The sequence below is a fragment of the Pyxicephalus adspersus genome, chromosome 4 (genome assembly GCF_032062135.1).
Source record: "Pyxicephalus adspersus chromosome 4, UCB_Pads_2.0, whole genome shotgun sequence".
Taxonomy (NCBI): domain Eukaryota; kingdom Metazoa; phylum Chordata; class Amphibia; order Anura; family Pyxicephalidae; genus Pyxicephalus; species Pyxicephalus adspersus.
Window position 1 is genome coordinate 146,832,678 of NC_092861.1, and position 20,432 is coordinate 146,853,109.

At 38.6% G+C, this 20,432-nt stretch overlaps 1 protein-coding gene across 1 annotated transcript in view; it reads right to left on the reverse strand.

Annotated features, from left to right (window-relative positions):
- The window catches only part of CNIH3 (cornichon family AMPA receptor auxiliary protein 3), a 50,614-nt gene that overhangs the window by 5,669 nt on the left and 24,513 nt on the right, over positions 1-20,432 (reverse strand). The window contains exon 2 of the mRNA XM_072409913.1: positions 12,893-12,961. Within this exon, the coding sequence (XP_072266014.1) occupies positions 12,893-12,961 (69 nt within the window). The remainder of the gene's footprint in view (positions 1-12,892; positions 12,962-20,432) is intronic.

Genomic DNA, 20,432 nt, shown 5'->3' on the forward strand with positions numbered 1-20,432 from the left:
TTGGGTGGTTTTTCATGTACTGCACTATGAATGTAGTGTTGGCAACCATATGTGAAATCATGGATAGTCCACAAATGATCCTTCATAAGCTATCCATGTTGCCCATTTTTTTTCCACTGATGCTCATAGATTTTGTGTTAGTCATAGGATGCACAAAATGCCTTTGTAAACCTAGATATTGTACAGTGGCGTCATCACAGTGCTACTTATGATTATGGCACAGATCTGGAAGAAATACTCAAAGCACGGCAAGGTTGAAGAATATATATGTCTCTTGCATTTAGATTTATTATTTCTTTATCCTGGAGCTCAGCTTTAAATCTCAACTCCAAGAATATATATTTTTTTAACCTGGAATGAACCCCCAGCTCAGGCAGTAATGCTCACCAATAAGCCAGAGCTGTGTTCCACAGTACATCTGTTTCACCACAAGATGTCCTCAGTCTCTTCAGCTTTTATGATGCTGTGATTCACTCACACTAAAAACTATCAATGCAAGGCGTCATTGCTCCTGACAATACATCCAAGGTGGCAGAGCCAGTAGCAGTCTCAGGCCTTTTGTATGTCAACACCACAGAGACTAATGAATTTAAAATACTTAATATGCTTACAAATACTTTTGTGTTTTTTCATAACATGTATTGGTGGTTTTAAATAAGCACTATACTACTACAATAAACAATATATATGCAATTGATAATTAGTGATGCTGACGCTGCCAAAAACTTCAATGTTTATGATAAATGGTCCATTAAAATAAAAAACAAAACAAAAAAATAGGACAACAATTCCTAAAATTTGAATGGGGAAGATGGTAATTGGTTGCTATGGGTAACTGCCTGATTACCGTCAGTTTGGCATCAATCCCTCTTTATATTCAGCATTTATGGCTCATTAGGATGAAAACACAATTATCCAGTTAAAGTGAGGCGTTATGTTAATATCCCATTACAAACACACAGTATAATTAATTCTGCCTAGTTGGTGGTGAATGTTTTATTCATGAAAAGATATTTGTTGAAGTGCTGGAATGGAAAGCGTCTTTCACACGCGGCCCACAAAACGCACTGGTGCATTTGACAAACCATTAATATTTAACGCACCGTGAAGGATGGGCAGGTGTGTGCAGAAGGTAATCTGTTACGCACAGGAAAGAAATAACGACACAGAATTGGCCCTGTCACTGCATTACTGACTGCTGCTATAAAAAGGATTACAGTCTGAGTTATGCAGGAGGCAGGTCTTTTCTAAAGGACAAGCATGCAGCCATTGAAGTCAGGAATGTTCAACTGTAGCTTTGTTAGGAGTCAGTAACTTGCATTTCTCAAATCTTAATCCTTTCATAATAATGACAGCTCAAGATGTTTTCTTTAAAAATAGGAGCTGTAATAAAGGTCCCCATTAAATGGTCAGTCCACCTAAAGAGTCAAGAACCACACAGCCGATTTCACTGCAGCACAACCAAAATAAGAGAGCAAGAGAGTTGCCTTAGCACTGAGTCCCAGATCCTCTGCATTTTACTGAATTGAGTGAGTGTAAATGGGGGAAAAAGAGAAGGAAGAGGACTTTGATTGTCTTGGAGTGGGGTGCTGGTTCTTGGCCCAGCAGCAAGAGGGCATTTTTCTATTGGTCAGTAACAAGGCAGTCCTTTGGAAATAGTGCATTTCTTACCGGACCACCAGCAAGAGGGAAGTTCATCAGTCACCAGCTGCAAAAAGGCTTTTCTCCACTGACCAGCCACAAGAGGGATCATCTCCACCAGCCAGCAGGAAGGAGCATTTCAATGACCAGCAGAAAGAGAACACTTTTCCACTGACCAGGAGAAAGAGGGCACTTCTTCAGTGACTAGTAGCAAGATGGACCCATTTCCACTGATCAGCAAAAAGAGGACAGTTCTCCATTGACCAGTAAAAGAAACTTTTCCATTACCAACATAAAGGGGGTCCCCTTTTTACAGGCTAGCAGCAAGAGTAACTTATCTCCCTTGCCCAGCAAAACAGGGCACTTTTTTTTACTAACCAACAGAAACAACAAATCTTTTCAATGACCAGTAGCTAAAGGGTAGTTTTTTACTGACCCTGAGCATGAGGGCACTTCACCAATGACCACCAGGAGAAAGAGGACTTCTCCACTGACTAGAAGCAAGAGAACACAACTTTAATGACCCTCAGGAGGGGTCATTTATCCAATGACCAACATCATGAGGGCTTATTTACTAACCTGAAGCAAGAGGGAACTGCATTTTATTGACCTGATAAAATAGTGCACTTGCCCACTGACTAAATGTAAGGGGGCATTTTTTTTAACCAGCAGCCAACCACAGGGGACACTTCTTCACTGATTAGCAGTAAAGGGACCCTTCTCCGCTTACTGCAAATGAGGAAGCACACAGCAGGGAGGAGCAGTAGGGTGAGCCTACGATTGTACACAAGCAGGCTGCTATGGGTCCATGGGTGTGCCTAAATCTCAATCTTACCAGTAAAGTACAGTCTATGTTGATGGCGGTAAAGGACCACTGAACCCTATGCACCACCCAAAACTACCGTAAGGTCACCTAATTTTATTTAAAATGCAAAAGAAAAAGGTGTCAGTTATAATTCTTGGGAAAAACAACATAAGATTACTTGTGGGTCTTGCAGTTGTCAGTGATATGTATCTAGTTTAAATCTTCTTTGCAAAGCAAAGAAAAGAAATTCCCTTTTTGTAACTGCTTACAAACTGTTAGTTGTTAGAAATTAACGTGTTTACCTCACTTTAAGTCTATTTAGAACTACATTTCCATCTCTAATTAATTTTATAGGGGTGACAGTAGTGCTGTGCTTTTTCAATGCTGAACAAACTGCATTGTCACCATGTTAAAAGAAGTAGGAAGAAAACTACTTTGAAAAACAAAATCTGCAGTGGTAATTATAGTGACAGATTGCACATATGTCATTTTTATTTTACCCAAAGTTCCATTTTAAGGAAAATGTTGATGTGGGCATTCTATAGAGCTCATGTATACGTGAGTGTACAAATCAATTTCACCCTACCTAGCTATCTCTTCTCTTCAGTTTGCTAGAACTTGTATGGTCAAAATGAGTCATAAGACTGGACGCTACCCTTATTTACCTCTCTCGAGACCACGACTGCCCACCAGTATATCAGTACGCCAGTTGCTACTATTCAGTGAACAACCCGCGCTATAACTCTCTGTGAATTACATACCATCTCCTCCTACTCCCTTCATCTAATTGCTTTTGTATTTATGTATTTTAGTATTAGGCAGTGTTTAAATTATTTCATACGACCCCATCAATGTATAATATGCCAATAACAATAGTATTTTTTTTTCATGGGAACGAATTAAGAAGTAGGTTTTTTTGATGTAGTGATGAGAGAAACATGGAAATCATATATTAAGCAAAAGAAAACTAAAATGTATTGTAACAGAATATAATACAATCTGTTGCTAACTAACTGTTCTTGTTACAAGTTCATAAAAAAACAGCAACAGTAACTAGATTATGTGCTGAGTTTTTCAAGTGGAGAGATCCTGATAGCCCAACATATTTTGCAAAAATTCTTCTTTAGGGGATGTAGGAATTAAACATCTCATAAGATGAACTGTTGGATGCACTGCAAGTGAGTTAAAAAAAATAGTGTATGACCATAAGAGCCTTCAATCCACATGTCCCGTCTAGAATTAGCCAAAACGGGGTGGACTCCCAGCCACTTTGGTGGTTCCGTGCTTCAGTCGAAGGTCTGGTTGTTGGTGAGTAGAAAGACGGATGGATGGTTTTCGGGTCGGTATGGTGGTTGGAGAGTTCCTGGCTCTGGTCCGTGCTGCATTAAGCACTACAGTATAGACCATAACTGGAAAACCTCCAACCACCCTACCCACTGGAAATCCATCCCTGTTATCCTACTCACCAACAATTAGACCACAGGTGGACTGGGTCCAATTGTTCCATTAACACAGACAAGTCAAAAAGCAGACAGGAGGCCACCCCTTACTGGCTATTCCTAGCCAGGACACGCGGATGGAAGGAACCAATAGTCATAAACCCTTTTTTTCTAACCCATTTTAGTGCATCCAACTAGTAATCCTATGAGATGTTCCATTCCTACACCTCCTACATCCCCTAAAGTAGCATTTTTGCAAGACGCCTTGGTCTACTAGGATCTCTCCACTTTTAGACCTCAGCACACAATCTAATTACTGATGCACTTGTAACAAGAACAATACGTATGCTATCTGTTAGCAACAGACGGTGAATGATTGTATAAAATTCTGTTTTAAATAAATTTGACTCTTCTGTTGCATAATATATGGATGCTCTATTTCATTATTCACTACACTTTAATCCCCCTGCTCTTCTTAGTTCAATAACCCCTTACTTAGGTCTATTGGTCTGCTTACCTAATATTTTACAATGCCACTTATTCATGGCCATATTGCTGAGCTGCTGTACACAGTGAGTAACTTGGAAGTCCTTTGGTTTGGGCAGTGCTAGATTTCTACAAGGCCACTTAAGACTAGGTTATGATTCTTAAGTTACCAACATAATATATAAAAGTGATTAGCTGTTTTGCCCACAACGATCATGGCTTCCACCAATGACCCTTCACTATCCTCATGGCTGTCCTCCCATAATTGCCCTTAGAGCACAAGCTTGCTGTCTTAGGTCAGACAAAAAATATAATTTTCAATAGGAGGCATAAAACTCTTGCCCTAGGTACACCATGTACTATTGTTTCTGTGTGGAATAAGGTTTGTGCCAAAAACTACCAGTGTCAGGGTCTATTCCACCCAAAGTTTGTTTTCAAACTTAATAGAACTCAGACTCAGTTGGCCGCTGGATAGGCTTCTGAATTAAGTGCCTGCCAATAAAGGGTCAGTCGACCCAGAAGGGATATTTTGGCAGCAGGAGTCAGTACCTGGCTTTAGTATGTCTTAGATACTCCAGAAACATAATATCCCTATTATAGTTCTTAACTTTTAATAAAATGTTCAGCGGTGGTGATCCCTTATAATGGCACAGCAGATATGCTGACCAGGGCACTCGCACAGAGCACAGATATCTCACCAATAGAGTCCCAGTTAGGCCAGAAGCAGGGCCAAAGTCCGGGGGGGGGGCAAAAATTATTTGAAAAGGTTAATTCTGGTAGGTGGTGTAGTTTGGGGATTCATAAACAAGGAAAGATAGAGGAAAGAGGGGCTTTTTATAGCTTGCAAATTAATTAATATTTACTTCAAATTAGTATGATACATAAATGCCAAAACAATGAAGTGGATAGACATTGTATTGCAAAAAGATAGGCTAGGTTAAAAACTGTTTTTAGTGTAAAAATATAGCTGTGAACGGAGCGTTAGTTATTATAATCCCATTTTGATGATCATATAAAAGGTTTCCTCAGGGGATTCTTAGAGGTCAAATTATGGCTTCCTCAGGGGTCAGCTGTTACAGAGGCTGTATGGTCTCTATATGATATAAAGCAAGATAGAAAAGCATATAATAAATATATCATGTAAACCTTATCAATGTTCATTATTGTTATCTATGTTGTATCTAGGAAGGTTTGCAAATAATTTTATACATCATAATAATAGTAGGTAAACAATTATACACTCGAGGTTAGACATAGCTAACCATAGTAGTAACATTTCAAACCAGCTCGATTCAAAAATACATTTCTGTATGTGAGTAGTATTTTTAAAATTATTTTGTAAAGCAAAAATCAAACATATCAGAATATCTCTTTTCAGCATAAACTTATACTATGTTACATACATATGAAGTTTTATTTAAATGTTGTGATGCTATTTTGTACTTTCATATGGGATGTAATCAATTTTGTAATGATAATGGTTCATAGGATTTTACCAATTTATAATATTCATGAATTTATAGGGAAGATTACTTACATTTGGCAGAGGAGAAGTCTTTACACCAGAGTAAAAAGGCAGTTCAGGTTGTAGTTAATGCTAGTAAAAAAGTTAGTAAATAGTGTTAGGTTAATTATTAATAGGTAACTCAATAATGAGTAAATCAATATCATTAGGGTACTATTAGGGTACCTACCAGTTTCTTGTAGTATTTATGTATGGATCAAAAATGTACAAATACATAATTACAGTATTGTATTCAACCTCAAGCCTCAAACCTCTTTATTTTTCTTTACCTTTTAACCACAATATATTGCGAATTTACTAGAGGTTGCTCATTCTGAAAGGTCAAGGTAAGAATAGAACTAACATCCATTATATACTTTATTTTGATTGCTTTTTCTCTTTACATCTTATATGCAGAAACAAGCATGGACAGGTTGATCCATCATAATACAGATCGGTCAATTGCTGTTATTGGGGACAGCTATCCATCCTTTTATTTAACACTCATAGGGTTTCTTGTGTGGTTCTTCTTACAGAATATATCTAAACGCATTTTTAATTATTTATTTGCATCGGCCATATTATTATTTCTTGTGAATAATATTAAACGCTCAAGACAAGTGTCACGGATAATGGGGAGGGGAGGAAAACAGAAGGATAAATACAAGGGACTAGGCCTTCAAAGGCTAGGGAGAAGGAAAGGGTCACCTCCTACAGACACCCTAACCTAGCCCTGACTCCTGACAGTATGAATATCCCCTGCAGGTGGGAATATTCATACACTGGAACCTAGGCCCTAGTAGCCCTGAATTGCCCTAGTAATAGTGACTGGGCTTGAGACTACTGGTTCCTTCCCTGATGAAAGAACCAGTGTCTCCCTGAGGCCTAGTAACAACAAAAGAACAACAAAACACCAAAAGTAGTAAGATAAGTTCAACTTATCTTAAATAGCAAATGGAAGAGCAGGAACCCTGAAGAGGACAACACATCAGCTCTTCACATCCCAGAAGTTAATATTAACCGCATAGCATGAAGTGTGAGGCGAGACCAAAAGGAGGAGCAGTAATGACCACCAGCTGCAGCTGATACAAGGGGTGTGGTCATTACAAACAACAACACAGAAACAAGTAAAAACAAAGAGACTGTCAGATAACCTCACGTGTAGCTTGTCTCACAGATCTTCTAACCTCAGTCGCGGAAGTGACCGCGACAACAAGTCAATGACTAAACCTGCTTTACACTTTATATGACAACAAAAAAGAGAATCTCCTCTGATCCAAAAGACAATGGGCCTGATTTAATAAAGCTCTGGTGAATGGATCTGGTCCAGGATTCAAAACATTTGCTAACAAATAGCATCAACTTTAAGAAATCAATTTCAGATTTGCTGGGTCACCCAGTTTCACTGATGAAAGTGTATCCTCCCTAGCCTTGGAGAGCTTCAATAAATCAGGGCCAATGTAATCAAAGCCCATCGGCTGCCACTTGAGTAAGCTCTGTGGTTAGAAGTTTGACTGATAACATAAGGATCAGGACATAATTTTTCCTGCCTACAGCTGGGGCTACGACCACTATCCCAACCCAGGATTTACCCCTCAGGGCTTTCATGGGCGTCTGACCGCCTGCCCAAAATGTAATCTAAGGCACCCTTGGAGCATGCGTTGTAGGAATACCCTAAAATTGAAAGATTCTGGGCCTCGGTCTACACACTGATAGAAAATATTACAGGACAAAATTATCCCATAACGCTCCTCACAGCCTTGTTTCATGTACTGATGACAGGTTCACATTCACAAGATCGGGTAATCCCGAGTAGGATACCCACGTTTGTACACCTGTGTCTATTGGCTGCTACAAAAGGCCATTTTAAAGAATTAGATAGAAAAGCTCCCTCCAACAACGACACAACTTTTAGCATATTTACATTCTCTGATGCTCATAGACAAGGCGACTCAACAACTCGGCACTCACCCTCAAAAGTTTTTCAATACATGGATGGCTTATCTACAGTACACTCTTTCCCCTGAAAAATTGAATGATGCCATTGATTAATTCTGCCAAACAGTGTGGTATGATACATGGATGTTGAGGGCATCTTAGTTTTCAATGAAAATATATTAGAGGATAAGAAATTATATGCTGCCCTTACTGGACTTAAACTCAGATCTTCTCCAGATCCCATCCTGCTGAATGTATTATTAATAGACTGCACATGATCCACTTTGTTTTTTTAACCCCCACCCCTCCATGTTTGTTTGGATGAAAAGTTTTATTGCATTACAAAAAAGGTTAAAACCTGCAAATAACACAAAAAATGTTTTCAAAATATAGGTAGTCTCTGTTCCTGAGGCACAACTCTTATATCACATGTTCTGATCTCTTTGGAGTTGAATATAACTTAAAAATATGTTATAATGAGCGAATGACCAACTATTACATGTTTCCAATGTAAATAGATGTACCCTCTTGCAAATGTTGTACAAATATGGTATTTGTATCTTTTTACTACCTGTTCAATAAAAATTATATTTAAAAAAAAAAAACGATCCAGCTTCAGATTCTTTTGATGTTTTGGCATTGGGCGTGCTTTTGTGCCTGACTAGGGTAAATTTTGCAATAAATTACAAAAGCATATAGAAAGATACATTGTTGTCTGATTTCTATCTATCATAATGTATGTGCCTAAGTGTTCTAAGCAGCTGCCAACAACCAATAAATCAAAGAGACACACCAACTGACACTACTTTTACCTGAAAAAAGGAAAACCACATAGACTCAAGTATAATCCTAGGGCACATAATGTGGCTTTATTACTGCTAACAAAATATTAAAGCGAACCCAACATCAAATTTTTAACATTATGTTAAAGGGTAGCTATATATTTTACATATTGGAGAAAATTGTGTTTTATAAATATATATATATATATATATACACAAGCTTTGTCTCATCTAATGTTGCATTAATGTGACCAATCACAGTGAAGCATGACACCTGTGATACAGTCACAAGCTTTGTCTGGACTGCTTTGAGGTGACCAATCAGAGTGAAGCAGCATACCAAATGACATGATCAGAGCACAAGCTTTGTTTGTTCTGAGTGATGCTTTGAGGCAATCTATCACAGTGAAGCACAGGACACTTGTGATACAGTCACAAGCTTTGTCTGGTCTAAGTAATGCTTTGAGGCCCATAACAGTGAAGCAGGACACATGTGTTACAGTCACAAGCTTTGTCTGATCTAAGTGATGCTTTGAGGTGACCAATCACAGTGAAGCAGGACACCTGTCATACAGTCAAAAGCTTTGTCTGGACTGAGTTATGCTTTAAGGCAACCAATCACAGTGAAGCAGAATACCAATGACATCATCAGAGCACAAGCTTTGTTTCAGTGGCCAATCACAGTGGAGCACCACTATGACATAATTAGAATGCAGCAACAAGCAGAGCTATATAAACAGCAGCACTGCCTTGTCAACTGCTAACAGTTGCTTTTCAGATCTTGTGTCATGCGCATCTGCTCTTGCAAAGTGACTTGGATTGCTATTTCGTTTTACATCTTATAGGCTGAAACAAGAATGAACAGGTTAATCCATCTTAATCGAGATGGGTCAATTGATGTTTGTGGGGAACGTTCTTCCTGCATTCATGTAATGCTCATATTGCTTCTTGTGTGGTACACATTAGGAAATGTAATGAAACACATATATGAATATTTATTGGCATCAGCCATAATTTTTCTTCTGGTTCATTATGTTAAACACTTGGTAGAATATGAAGTATTCATTGAAAATCAATGGCTTCTTGCTTTAAACACATAGGACTAGAAAAGATGTGGCTAAATATTGGTGATAGGTGAGTGGTTTGGGTGGGTGGGTAAGCCAGGTATTTGGTTTGGGTGGTTGTTGGTGGAATTGGAATCCGCGAAAAATACAGTGTAGGAACTGGGGAACATTATTATTTATTGTTATCTGATCCTGTTTGCAGATGCTGAGTACATATAGGTGCACTTGCTGGAAGTGAGAGCTAATTAGGAGGGTCTGGCTATCATCATAGAACCAGTTTTACTATAATACTGGTACTTTTAACTCTTGGTAGAATATGAAATATTCAAGCACAGTCAATGGCTAAACCTGCTTTACTCTTTAAATGAAAACACATTGGACTAAAGAATACCTCGCTAAAATTTTTCAATTAGAAGTTGGAAAGTATTTAACCTAAACTTATTGGCACTTAAAGCGGTAGTAAACCAAAAACTAACCCAAAACAATAAATTCACACTTACCTTCAATCCCGCAGATCAGTCTATCTGTCAGAAGGTTTCTTCCATCATGTTCTGCATCGTCCCGGTATCTGTCCCCAGCCCGGCACATAGAGAGCACCTGGCGCAGCCATCTTCTCTTTTCTTCCGCGTTCTTCTTCCTGCTTCATCTGATCTGGCACTGTGCAGGTGTGCCCTTTTATGTAAAGTTAAAATTCTGAGTTTTGCTATGCTTTACATTAATTGAGTTTAAAAAGGAAGTAAACTCAAACCTGCCCAAAACAAAAAAACACACTTACCTTTAATACAGCACAGCAGTTGATCGGTTCAGAGGTTTTGTCCATCCCGTGTCCTAGTATCTGCCTTCAGGCTGGCCCGCTAGGCTCCATCATCTCCTCTTCTTCTTCCTACGTGACCCGACGCAGGTGCGAGAGTGAGTGACGTAGTTTGGGAAAAAAACATGCCGATCTCACTGTGCATGCATGAGAAAAATTGACAAAAGGACCGTTTGACAAAAGGACTCCTGAGCATGCCTTGGTATCCAAGAGCCTCCCAGGATGCGAAAAGTAGGTATCCTATGAGGCTCTGTGCTTATGTAAAGTGAAAATTCTGAGTTTAGGTACGCTTTAAATTAGTATTTTTAGGCCTGCCACATCTATGGATAGAACCATAGGATAAACAGAATCATTAGGTTTGCCTGTAACAGACACAACAAATTTAATAGTTGGATGGTGGCAGGTGAGGTGTTGGTGGTGGTGGTAAAGCGTGGGTGGGGTATTTTTGACATACAATATAACATACAGTCAGCAACTTACAGTGTAGGAACATTATTACAGATTGGTAATTAAGTAGGGGGGTCTGGCTATATCAGAGAGCCAGTTTCAATATTATAATATTGCTACAATTCCTTTGCCCCAAAATACCTATTGTTAATGCAAAACAAATGACTTTGAAATAGAAATAGGATGTTTTAAATAACAAAGGACTTTTATATGTGAACTTTTTTTTCTGCAGTTAGGCACATGACATAATTAATGGTTCAGCAGGAAGTGTTCTTTGTCACGTCAACTTAAATTTGCTCCTTGCACAGTATAAAAGGATCATCACTCCAGCTTAGAGACCTTTACCATTGACAATGTATATTCAATCATATGTCGGTAATTGATCCATACTATGTTTTGTTACAAACATATGGAGACTGTTCTGGATGTTTCCTTTATATCAAATCATACATTTCATATGTCTAACCACATTGATGTCCTATAAAAACTATATAGTAATTGTATTGGTTGTTACTTGAACTTACATACCAAATCAAACTGAAAAGTATCATTTTTGAACAGTATCATTTTGCTATTTAGTCCACATTACAGATCTTTATGACCCCTGAACAAGCTTAGAACGGCAAAATGCACCAGGAATCTACAACCCAAACAGCTACACCACAGCACTGGTTCCTAAAGTACAGTGTGTGCAGGTTTGAAAGCAGGTAGCAGGGGATGGTAGTGAACTGCTAACTTCTGTCCCCTCGAATATTTCTATCCTCTAACTTCTTCCTTATTATATTAGGCTACCGCCTAAATGTCTAAATCAGAATATTAACTGAACACAACAACAGGTAATATACTAAACAACAACAAAAAAATTTAAATTCCATATTAGCACGAGTTGGACATTTAAAGTCATACCACTACAATAATCCACACAATAATCCATTAATATATAAAAACCTTATTAAAAAAAAAAAAATATATATATATATATATATATATATATATATATATATATAATTTTAATTAAATAATTACCAGACACAGAATGATAATAAACAGGGCAAACAACCCAACCAGTCACTGTATACATATTGCATTCGCTTTCTTAGGGGGGCAGTAACTGCATTATCATGTCAATCTTGCTATCTTTTGCTGTCAATAACAGAATGACAAACAACATTTCTTGATTTTGTGGAGAGTGACCCTGTCTATAATAAACAATACAAACAAATTCTGCTTGATTTATGTGAGTACAGGATGACTATTGACATTCCTGTAAACAGGGATACAGGATGGGGCTTTTCCATGGCACACTTTCCAAGCAGTTTTAATCGGTGCAACTTTAACATGCAAAAGGTAATTGCAGATCCCACAATATATTTTCAATGTTCACTAAGTCTTTAGGACTTTACTAGAAAACTGTTAGCTCTTGGCCAGTCCTGGGGTCACAAGGTACAAGGCAGTCCTAACTCTAAGATTCTAAGAAGTGTCTAAGCACCTGTTAGGGCTTCACCAGAGCCTTTGATGTTGCCAGCTAACAGGTACGAGGTTGGGACTGTCAATCTACACACAAGTATGGTCAGTGTAGGTGGAAGCTGCAAGCAGATTGGCAGTAACTTGAGAGTCGTAGGGGAGTCAAGCTAAGGACTGGAAACTGGTGTAAAGTCGGAAATCATCGCCAAGAGTCAAGGTTGGGAACTAAAGTCAAATATCAAGAGCCAAAGCAACATTGGAAGCACAAGCTAGCAGATACAGAAAAACCATGGGTCTCCAGGAACCCGATTACCAACACGAGATTCAGGGAGAAAGTCTCTAGTGTTGGCTGTCAGACCTGCAGTTTTGGGATTAACGTATACATATATACAATTATATATACAATTGTTGTACATGCTCTTGACCATACGCTCCTAACCAGCGACAGTAAAACAAAAATATTAGCACTCAATCAGCCAAAATACTTTTGCAAATGACAAAGGCCACTTACCGCATGTGCAGGATTACACTGGTCAATGGGGCTTTTGAAGTCTGTTCTTAACTCATCAAAGGCAATTATCTGCAAAATATGATTAGATGAGAGGAGGGTTCTCAGCATGGAGCGGTGAATATACACTATATTAATTTCCACTTAGGGTGATTTTGACTATTTAAAACCATCAAAGCTGCCCTTTAAAGCGAAAACTTACATTTACCTCAAATCTCCCTCCAATCCCTCTTTGTAGTGTCCTTCTTTAAATTACCTTGATGCTGTACTGTGAGTAATCCTTCTTCTTAGCCCCTGTGGCTTCTTTACAAGTGAAAGACACAGTTGTGTACAGACCGTTTATATAGACTTAAAGTAGAACTTGAAAAAAAAAATCCCTTACCATTCCGAGTTAAAACCCTTGATAAATGTACATACCGTGCCCAGTGAATCTTGCGCTGTCCTGGCTTCCGTCTTCTTTCTGGGGTTCATCATTCTGTCCCATGCCGCCATCTTATTTCTTCCTTCTTCAGGGTTCTTCATAAGGATTACCCACATGCGTGAGATCAAGTGGTTGTATTTTTACATTTGAAGAAATCGCCTTATGACACCCTGCTTGATCTCGGGCATGTGCATAAGAAGAAGCCTGGAGCCTGCTGGGATTTGTGATGTATGCATCCCAGGAGGCTGCTGGTTTTCGCCGTGACAGTAAAGACGGAAAATGCAGGAAAAAACACATTTTTTTCATTATGTGAAAGGAAAAACCACTTTACTTTAATGTTGAAAATGGGATGCTAGGTCTGCCTTGAAGTCTTTAAAAGTCACTTTATAAACTCTTCATAGGTTTTATAATAAAAAGTTATACATTTAACATATCATTTAAGAAATCTACTTTGTGCAGGACAAAAGTCATTTCTTCCAACAATGTTTACAGAAAGATTATTTCACATCCCATTGACTATATCACAATTCCAGTGGGTCACAATTACATTTTGCTAGCATTGTTTTTAAATTAACTTGAGCCAAGTCCCAATGTGAAAGGTTAAAGAAGGGATCGAGCTGTGTCATGCATCTGTGAACAGCCAAGACCGGCAGAGCCACCAAAATTTACATGCTGGTGTCAATGATGATGCTTGAAGAAGGATGGTATCCTTCTGGTGGTAAAAACAGATCAATAGATTGCTATGGGGCCCACTGAAATCTCTCTGGTAATATACTGTACCTGGAAGTTTGAAACTTACCCAGCATTATTTGATCCGATGCTGAATAGATTTAGAAACACATATAATAAAGCTGTAACACTACTTGTTTAAAGAGGCCGTCACGGATCTAAAGAATGTTGTGTCGTCTATTGCAGGATATTGCATACCTGGACTGGGTCTTTTTAAAGCCGAGTTTAGGTCAGTTAGATACATTCTAGGGGCATCAAAGCAAAAGGTGTAAAAAGTCTTAAGAGATTGTTTTCCTATAAGGTCAGCTGCATACAGAATAAAAAAATTGTGTCCCTTGTCAAGGTGCTGCAAAGACAGATCCACAGTCTTTACAAAGAAGCAGAAAAGGGGGAGCGATTATGGGAGTGGGGGTAGAAAGAAAAAGGGGGAGAGAGAATAAATGGAAAAAAGGAGAGGGAAGGAGAGATAAGAATAGAAATTGGGGTGGGGGGTTTGTCAGTGGGGCCCCACTAGTCAGTTTTGCACAGGAGCCTACTGTTGTCTGTGTCTGCCACTGTACATAGTCATAGATTAAAGTCCTACCATAGTCTAACTGTTTTTGCATATTGGGCTCAGGGAATTCCTGACTACAGAGGTTGCCCTGGATGAAAGTTGGCTGCAGTAAATTCCTCTCTGTGGGGATCAGACTATTTGTAATCAACCCCCCCCCCCCCCATCCACATACACAAACATCTAAGAGCACCATCCTTCAGACACTCCTCAACTCCACTGTCACCTGCATGTTCCAAGCCTCCTTGGCACGCAGAGATAGGCAGGAAAAAGGAAACTCAAGCACAGCATCCTGAACATATTGCTCTGCCCTCTCTGAAAACCCATTGTTTGTCACAGCTGACCAATCAAATGCCACCCTGTGAATAGACGGTTGTGACAACCAATGGGTTTTTAGAAATTGTGCAGAACTGTGAGAAAGGGAACATGGGAAATGCATATTGGTCTACAGTAAAGGGTCTCTTAGCCAGGACAAGGACCGAAAATTGGAACTGTACTGGCGAAATCAGGCTTCAAATATTGCCCCCTTATGTCCTTGGTGCCCTAGACCATGGCCTGGGTAGCCTTATGGGAAATCCATCCCTGGTTGTGGTTCCTTTAAATACCTATCTGCCATCCAATGCAGTTACCCACCAGCACAGGCAACAAGGGCAGCTTTCCTTGTATGATCATTGGCCATAATCTTTTGTTCTATACTCAGCAGGAATATTCATTTTTACATGGTATTTTACTAATTGGGCCTCATTTATTAAAGCTCTCCAAGGCTGGAAAGGATATACTGTCGTCAGTGAAGCTGGGTGATCCAGCAAACATGGAATGGATCTGGTCCAGCATTTAAAACATTTGCTAACAAATATCAAATTACTTTTAAGAAATCCATTCCAGGTTTACTGGAGAGCTTTAATAAATCAGACCCATTGGGTCTAATCCATCAAAGCTTACCAGGACTGGAGAAGAATGACTATCACAGATGAACATGGGTAATCCAGCAAGCCTGGAATGGATCTGGTCCAGGATTGAAAACATTTGCCAAATAGCAAATGACTTGACAAAAAGAAATCCATTCTAGGTTTGCTGGATTGCCCAGAGTCACCTATGAGAGTCTGTTTTCTCCAGTCTTGGAGAACTTTATAAAATCAGGCCCATTGAGCCCCTTTATTTATGATGGATAGAGTTCAGCTGATTTAAACCTCATTTTCATTTGGGCTTTAGGTCTCAGCTTCTTTGTTTCAGGCAGCCAGAAGAAGGCAATCCCTTGTGTGGGCTGTCAGAGATGAAGACATCAGTTCTTGTCGGTTTATCTTGTATCGCTGGCATGATACATTTCACCCTCAGCTATTCCTTACTTATTCAACCATTGATAAAACAGTTTTCTTACTACTTAGAAAAAGAGCGGAAATGCCTGTGAGCGTCAAGCTACTCCAGACCCAAAACCACCGTTATTTTCTTGCTCTATTTCCTCATTGATTGTCAACAAATCTGGCTTCATGCTGCTCTGACAACATTCACATGTTAAAAAGGTACACTGCAATCAATTGCCAACCCTGCATATTTAACTCTTCTATGATCAAGCAAAGGCCTACAATCACAACGAACAGTGCATTCTTGGGAGCAAAAATTCCTTCATGATTCAGTCTAAATGGAAAAGCAGCTTTTAAAATATTGCCTATGGACAATTTGGGGTACTGTAGATTTTATTGCTTTGCAAGCACACACAATTTTAGAATTAATCTATTTGGTATCTGTTAATTCAAAGTAAATATTATACAATTTTACCAAAAAATTGGAGATTAAACTGTATTTGAGTGCACCAAATTTTTTTACTAAAAGTACCTGTATACTGTTATTCTATACACAATCTGTAGCTGCCATCAACATATTCATGAAGATGGTCCAGAGCAATGACAACCACAAAGTTAAGGTGTTACTAAAATTAAAAACTAAAATAATTATATTTGTTTATGTAAAGATGTATTTATTCAGCCTCATAAATAACTCATTTCTTATGCTGGGATGCCTATCCTTTAAGAGACGCCTCGTCCCAGCATCGGTCCTGGAGCCAGCTCCGTCATCTTCGTCTCTGCTTCCGGGTTTTTCATCCTATGTCACCTGACCCAGGCGCGAGATTGGGTGACGTAGGATGGAATAACTAATTTTTTTCCTTGCGTGAAAAGGCTCCTTTTGTTGCACTTAAAAAAAAGAAAACAACAGGATTGGTACTCTACATAAAAGGGTTGTCTACCCTTTTATGTAAAATTACATTTCTGAGTTTAGGTACGCTTTAATGCCCGTGGCTACAATTCATACTCAGAATTTTTAGCCACCCAGTTGTGCTGTAGAGAGTTGAGCCTACAAGTATAACCATCCACATTCATGATACACAATGTAAGGAATAATGGTACTCGCAGTTTTTCATACAAAGGAAGCTGACATTGCAGCCACACTGCTACTCTCTATTGTTCAGCTAGACATAAAAGGTAAAGGTAAAAACTATCAGCAGCCTCTACCCCAGCCAGCTTTTTTGACCATTTTACCAGGAGGATGCCCTTGAAAAAATGTTTGGGTTTTGGGGAACCCCAGCTATAATTACTATATCCACAGTTCATAGTATATTAGCATGATGGTCAGAATTCTTAAAGTGCTGGCCATTGGGAAAAATAATCACCCTTACAGATAGCCAAAAGATCATCCCTTCTGTTGATGGCTTACTTGCCTGATTGTTGCCCAGCTTCTATATTTCACCGAGCTGCAGATACACAGCTCAGCATTTGTGGCCAGAGATACCCAGCAATCCTGGCCACCCTTGCGGGTGCCAAAAGTAAATATACCCCTGCATGCCAAATTTTTTTCCAACCTGGCAACCTAAGATGGCCAAGGGTCAGGATACGGAATAAAAAATGGAAGAAGATGGAATCCCTGAGATGGAACAGGGAAAGGTGAGTATCAACTGGATTTAGTTCCACTTTCAGTCAGTTCATATAGACAAGAAATGGCTGATGAAGATTTAAAGAGATCAGCAGCATTGAGATGCAAAGAGAGATAATAAAAAAATGAATGAAAAAAAGAATGCCAATTTTTTATGTTACAAAATACCTTAATAAACTAAATGTCATCCAGTTAGTTCTACTTTAAATACGCCATTTTCATGTTTTATCTTGGTGTATCCATGGGCGCCTGTGCACTGACGAGCAATAGGAAATAATTGGAAATTTCATCTTGCTGTTTCTCCGTGTGAAAATATGTTAATACAGTAACAGGGCAAATTTAATAATGTGTTACTATGAAACAGCAGGGATTTCCTGAGGCGTCACATAGTTACTGAAATATTCAGAGTTTGGAATACAAATTTGTTTGAAAAACATTGTGTAACATTGCAGAAAATAAGAAATAACAAATAGAAGACGTTTCAGAAAAAAGAAAGAATACTTGAACCCCGGAGAGATTTGTCAACATTTCTTATGATTGTTCACGTCGGTTGCAACATATTTTATGATCTGATATAACAAAGACTGAAACAAAAATGTTATCCTTGTGGGATCCCAGAGCCAGCAATAGACTTTCAGTCTTGGATCAGACATGGGATTCAGAAGCTCACATGGTATCACATTGCATAGTAACACAGCATATCAAGCATTGGTGTGCTGTGCTATGGTGCCATTCATCCATACAAAATTCCATTATGAAAGGCACCTGTCAGTTAATCTGTGGTGCATTACACTACAACACATGATACAGCATGTATTGTGTGCCTTGGTGTGAATAAACAAGTTTCTTTTAGTGCACTGCCATGAAATCTCAACATACTTAAGATTGCATATAGATGTAAACCGGGGCTAAGGCTCCATTCATACATATACTTTGGTGGGATATGTTAGGAAAAAATATTCCCAGCCTCTTGCATTATTGAAGAAGTTTGTTAAATTTCCATAGAGATATTCCATAGAGATAGTAATGCATGTATCGGATGCATCTAAAACGCATTGCACTAAAACTATGCTGCATGCAAAAGGTAGATCTTGAAAATGGCTATTTCTTCCTCTTTGCACACTTAAACCGTACACTAAACTGTCTATGCATAAATCATTATAAGATGCCTCTATCTACTGAGTGCTGGGGTGAATGAAGTCCTGTGGACAGTTACGCCACCCTAGTCAGGGTAATCAAAGTAGCTAAAGATTCAAGGGAAAGGTGGCAAAAAGATGTTGGTGCCACAAGAGACCTTACATATGTGGCATTGCTGGAGTAAATGTGAGCGAAGTTCTTTTTAAATCTGGTTCCTCCCCCAGCCTATGCATGGAGAGTGAAAGGAGAAGCAACAGACTGATAGTCCCACTTCTTTCTCCACCTATCAGCATGTTGTTTGTTAACACATGGGCACTTTAGCACAACTGATTCTGCTGTACAGGAACTGAAAAAGGTCTAATACTAAGTCAAATCCAAATACATTTTCTGTTTGCATAAAAACATTCACTAATAATATGTTAATGATTACAGTGTTACATCCACCTACTAGATTGTAAGCTCTTCGGGGCAGGGTCCTCTCCTCCTGTGTCACTGTGGGTATTAGTCTGTCATTTGCAATCCCTATTTAATGTACAGCGCTGCGTAATATGTTGGCTCTATATAAATCCTGTTTATTAATAATAATAATAATAATAATCAATGTGTGTCCTATATCTGCATTTAGTTTAAATTATGTAATAAACTCCTTTTTTTTTTTTCTTTTTTTTTTAATAAAAGTGAGGCAAGCAGTTACTGGTGGCAGCATTGTAGTGTAATATTTCCTATAATACACAGCACAAAATGCTCAGGTACAGCTTGTTCCCTTTCAAAGACAATGATGTCCCACGATTCTCACTGATTAATAGGCTGCATGCTATAGCAGCAACAAAAATGACCACCTTTTTCAAGGTGCAATGAAACATATGCAAGTGACATGTGCACTTTAAAAAGCGTAAAAGAAATTCTAAATTGAGATGACAAAATTGCTTATTTTCACGATTGCTCTTTTTTTGTTTCCTCAGGCTTAAAATAGCAAGCTGAGCAATAAGACTGCAAAATTGTTCTGAGGTCTTCACAACTTCATCTCCTCCAGAAGACGAAAATATAAATGTTCAGGTTGGCATTTTGGCCTCATTAAAAATGTTCCTGATTTTTTTTTCCTGGGACTGCTAATGCAATTCAGCGCTTGGAGCAATTCTATATTCAGATTGGCTCATCTGAATAATGTGGTATTGTTGTGCGTTATCACCTGGGACTCGGAGAATTGTCTGCAGCCCTAGTTGCTATAGCAATACTTTTGGTCCTTTCAGGGATTATTTAGTAGGAGCCGAGAGGTGCTGGATCCCACCATGACCAATCAGAAAAGAGATTTTATCAGTTTCGGGAAAATTGATAGGGATAAATATAAGAAGACAAATCAACTTTTTCAAGCTGAAATATGTTGGGGAGGTAAACTACCTGATAATATACCTCTTATGGTCAATAAAATATAGATGGGATGGATATAAATGCCCACACCCTTCATCCTGTGAATGTGAATGACATTATCATAAGACTGCAAGCAATTTTAGTACAAAGCCTGACCATATTAGGGACAGATTGTGTCCACCAGGTAGGAAATTGTACCCTGAGGCTCAAGTTTTTATTTTACTCTTTTTATAATTATTTTCATTTCATGTACCTCTGATATCCTTATACAGGTAAAAGAGGTTGTAGTCCAGTATTGCCCTACTCCCCTAAGTTTAGGAGATATAATTTATCAAGAAAATTGGGTTACCCTTGGGCCAAGAAAAGGATTTAATGGCATCAAAATATGATCAACAGTTAAAAGATTTAGTTTA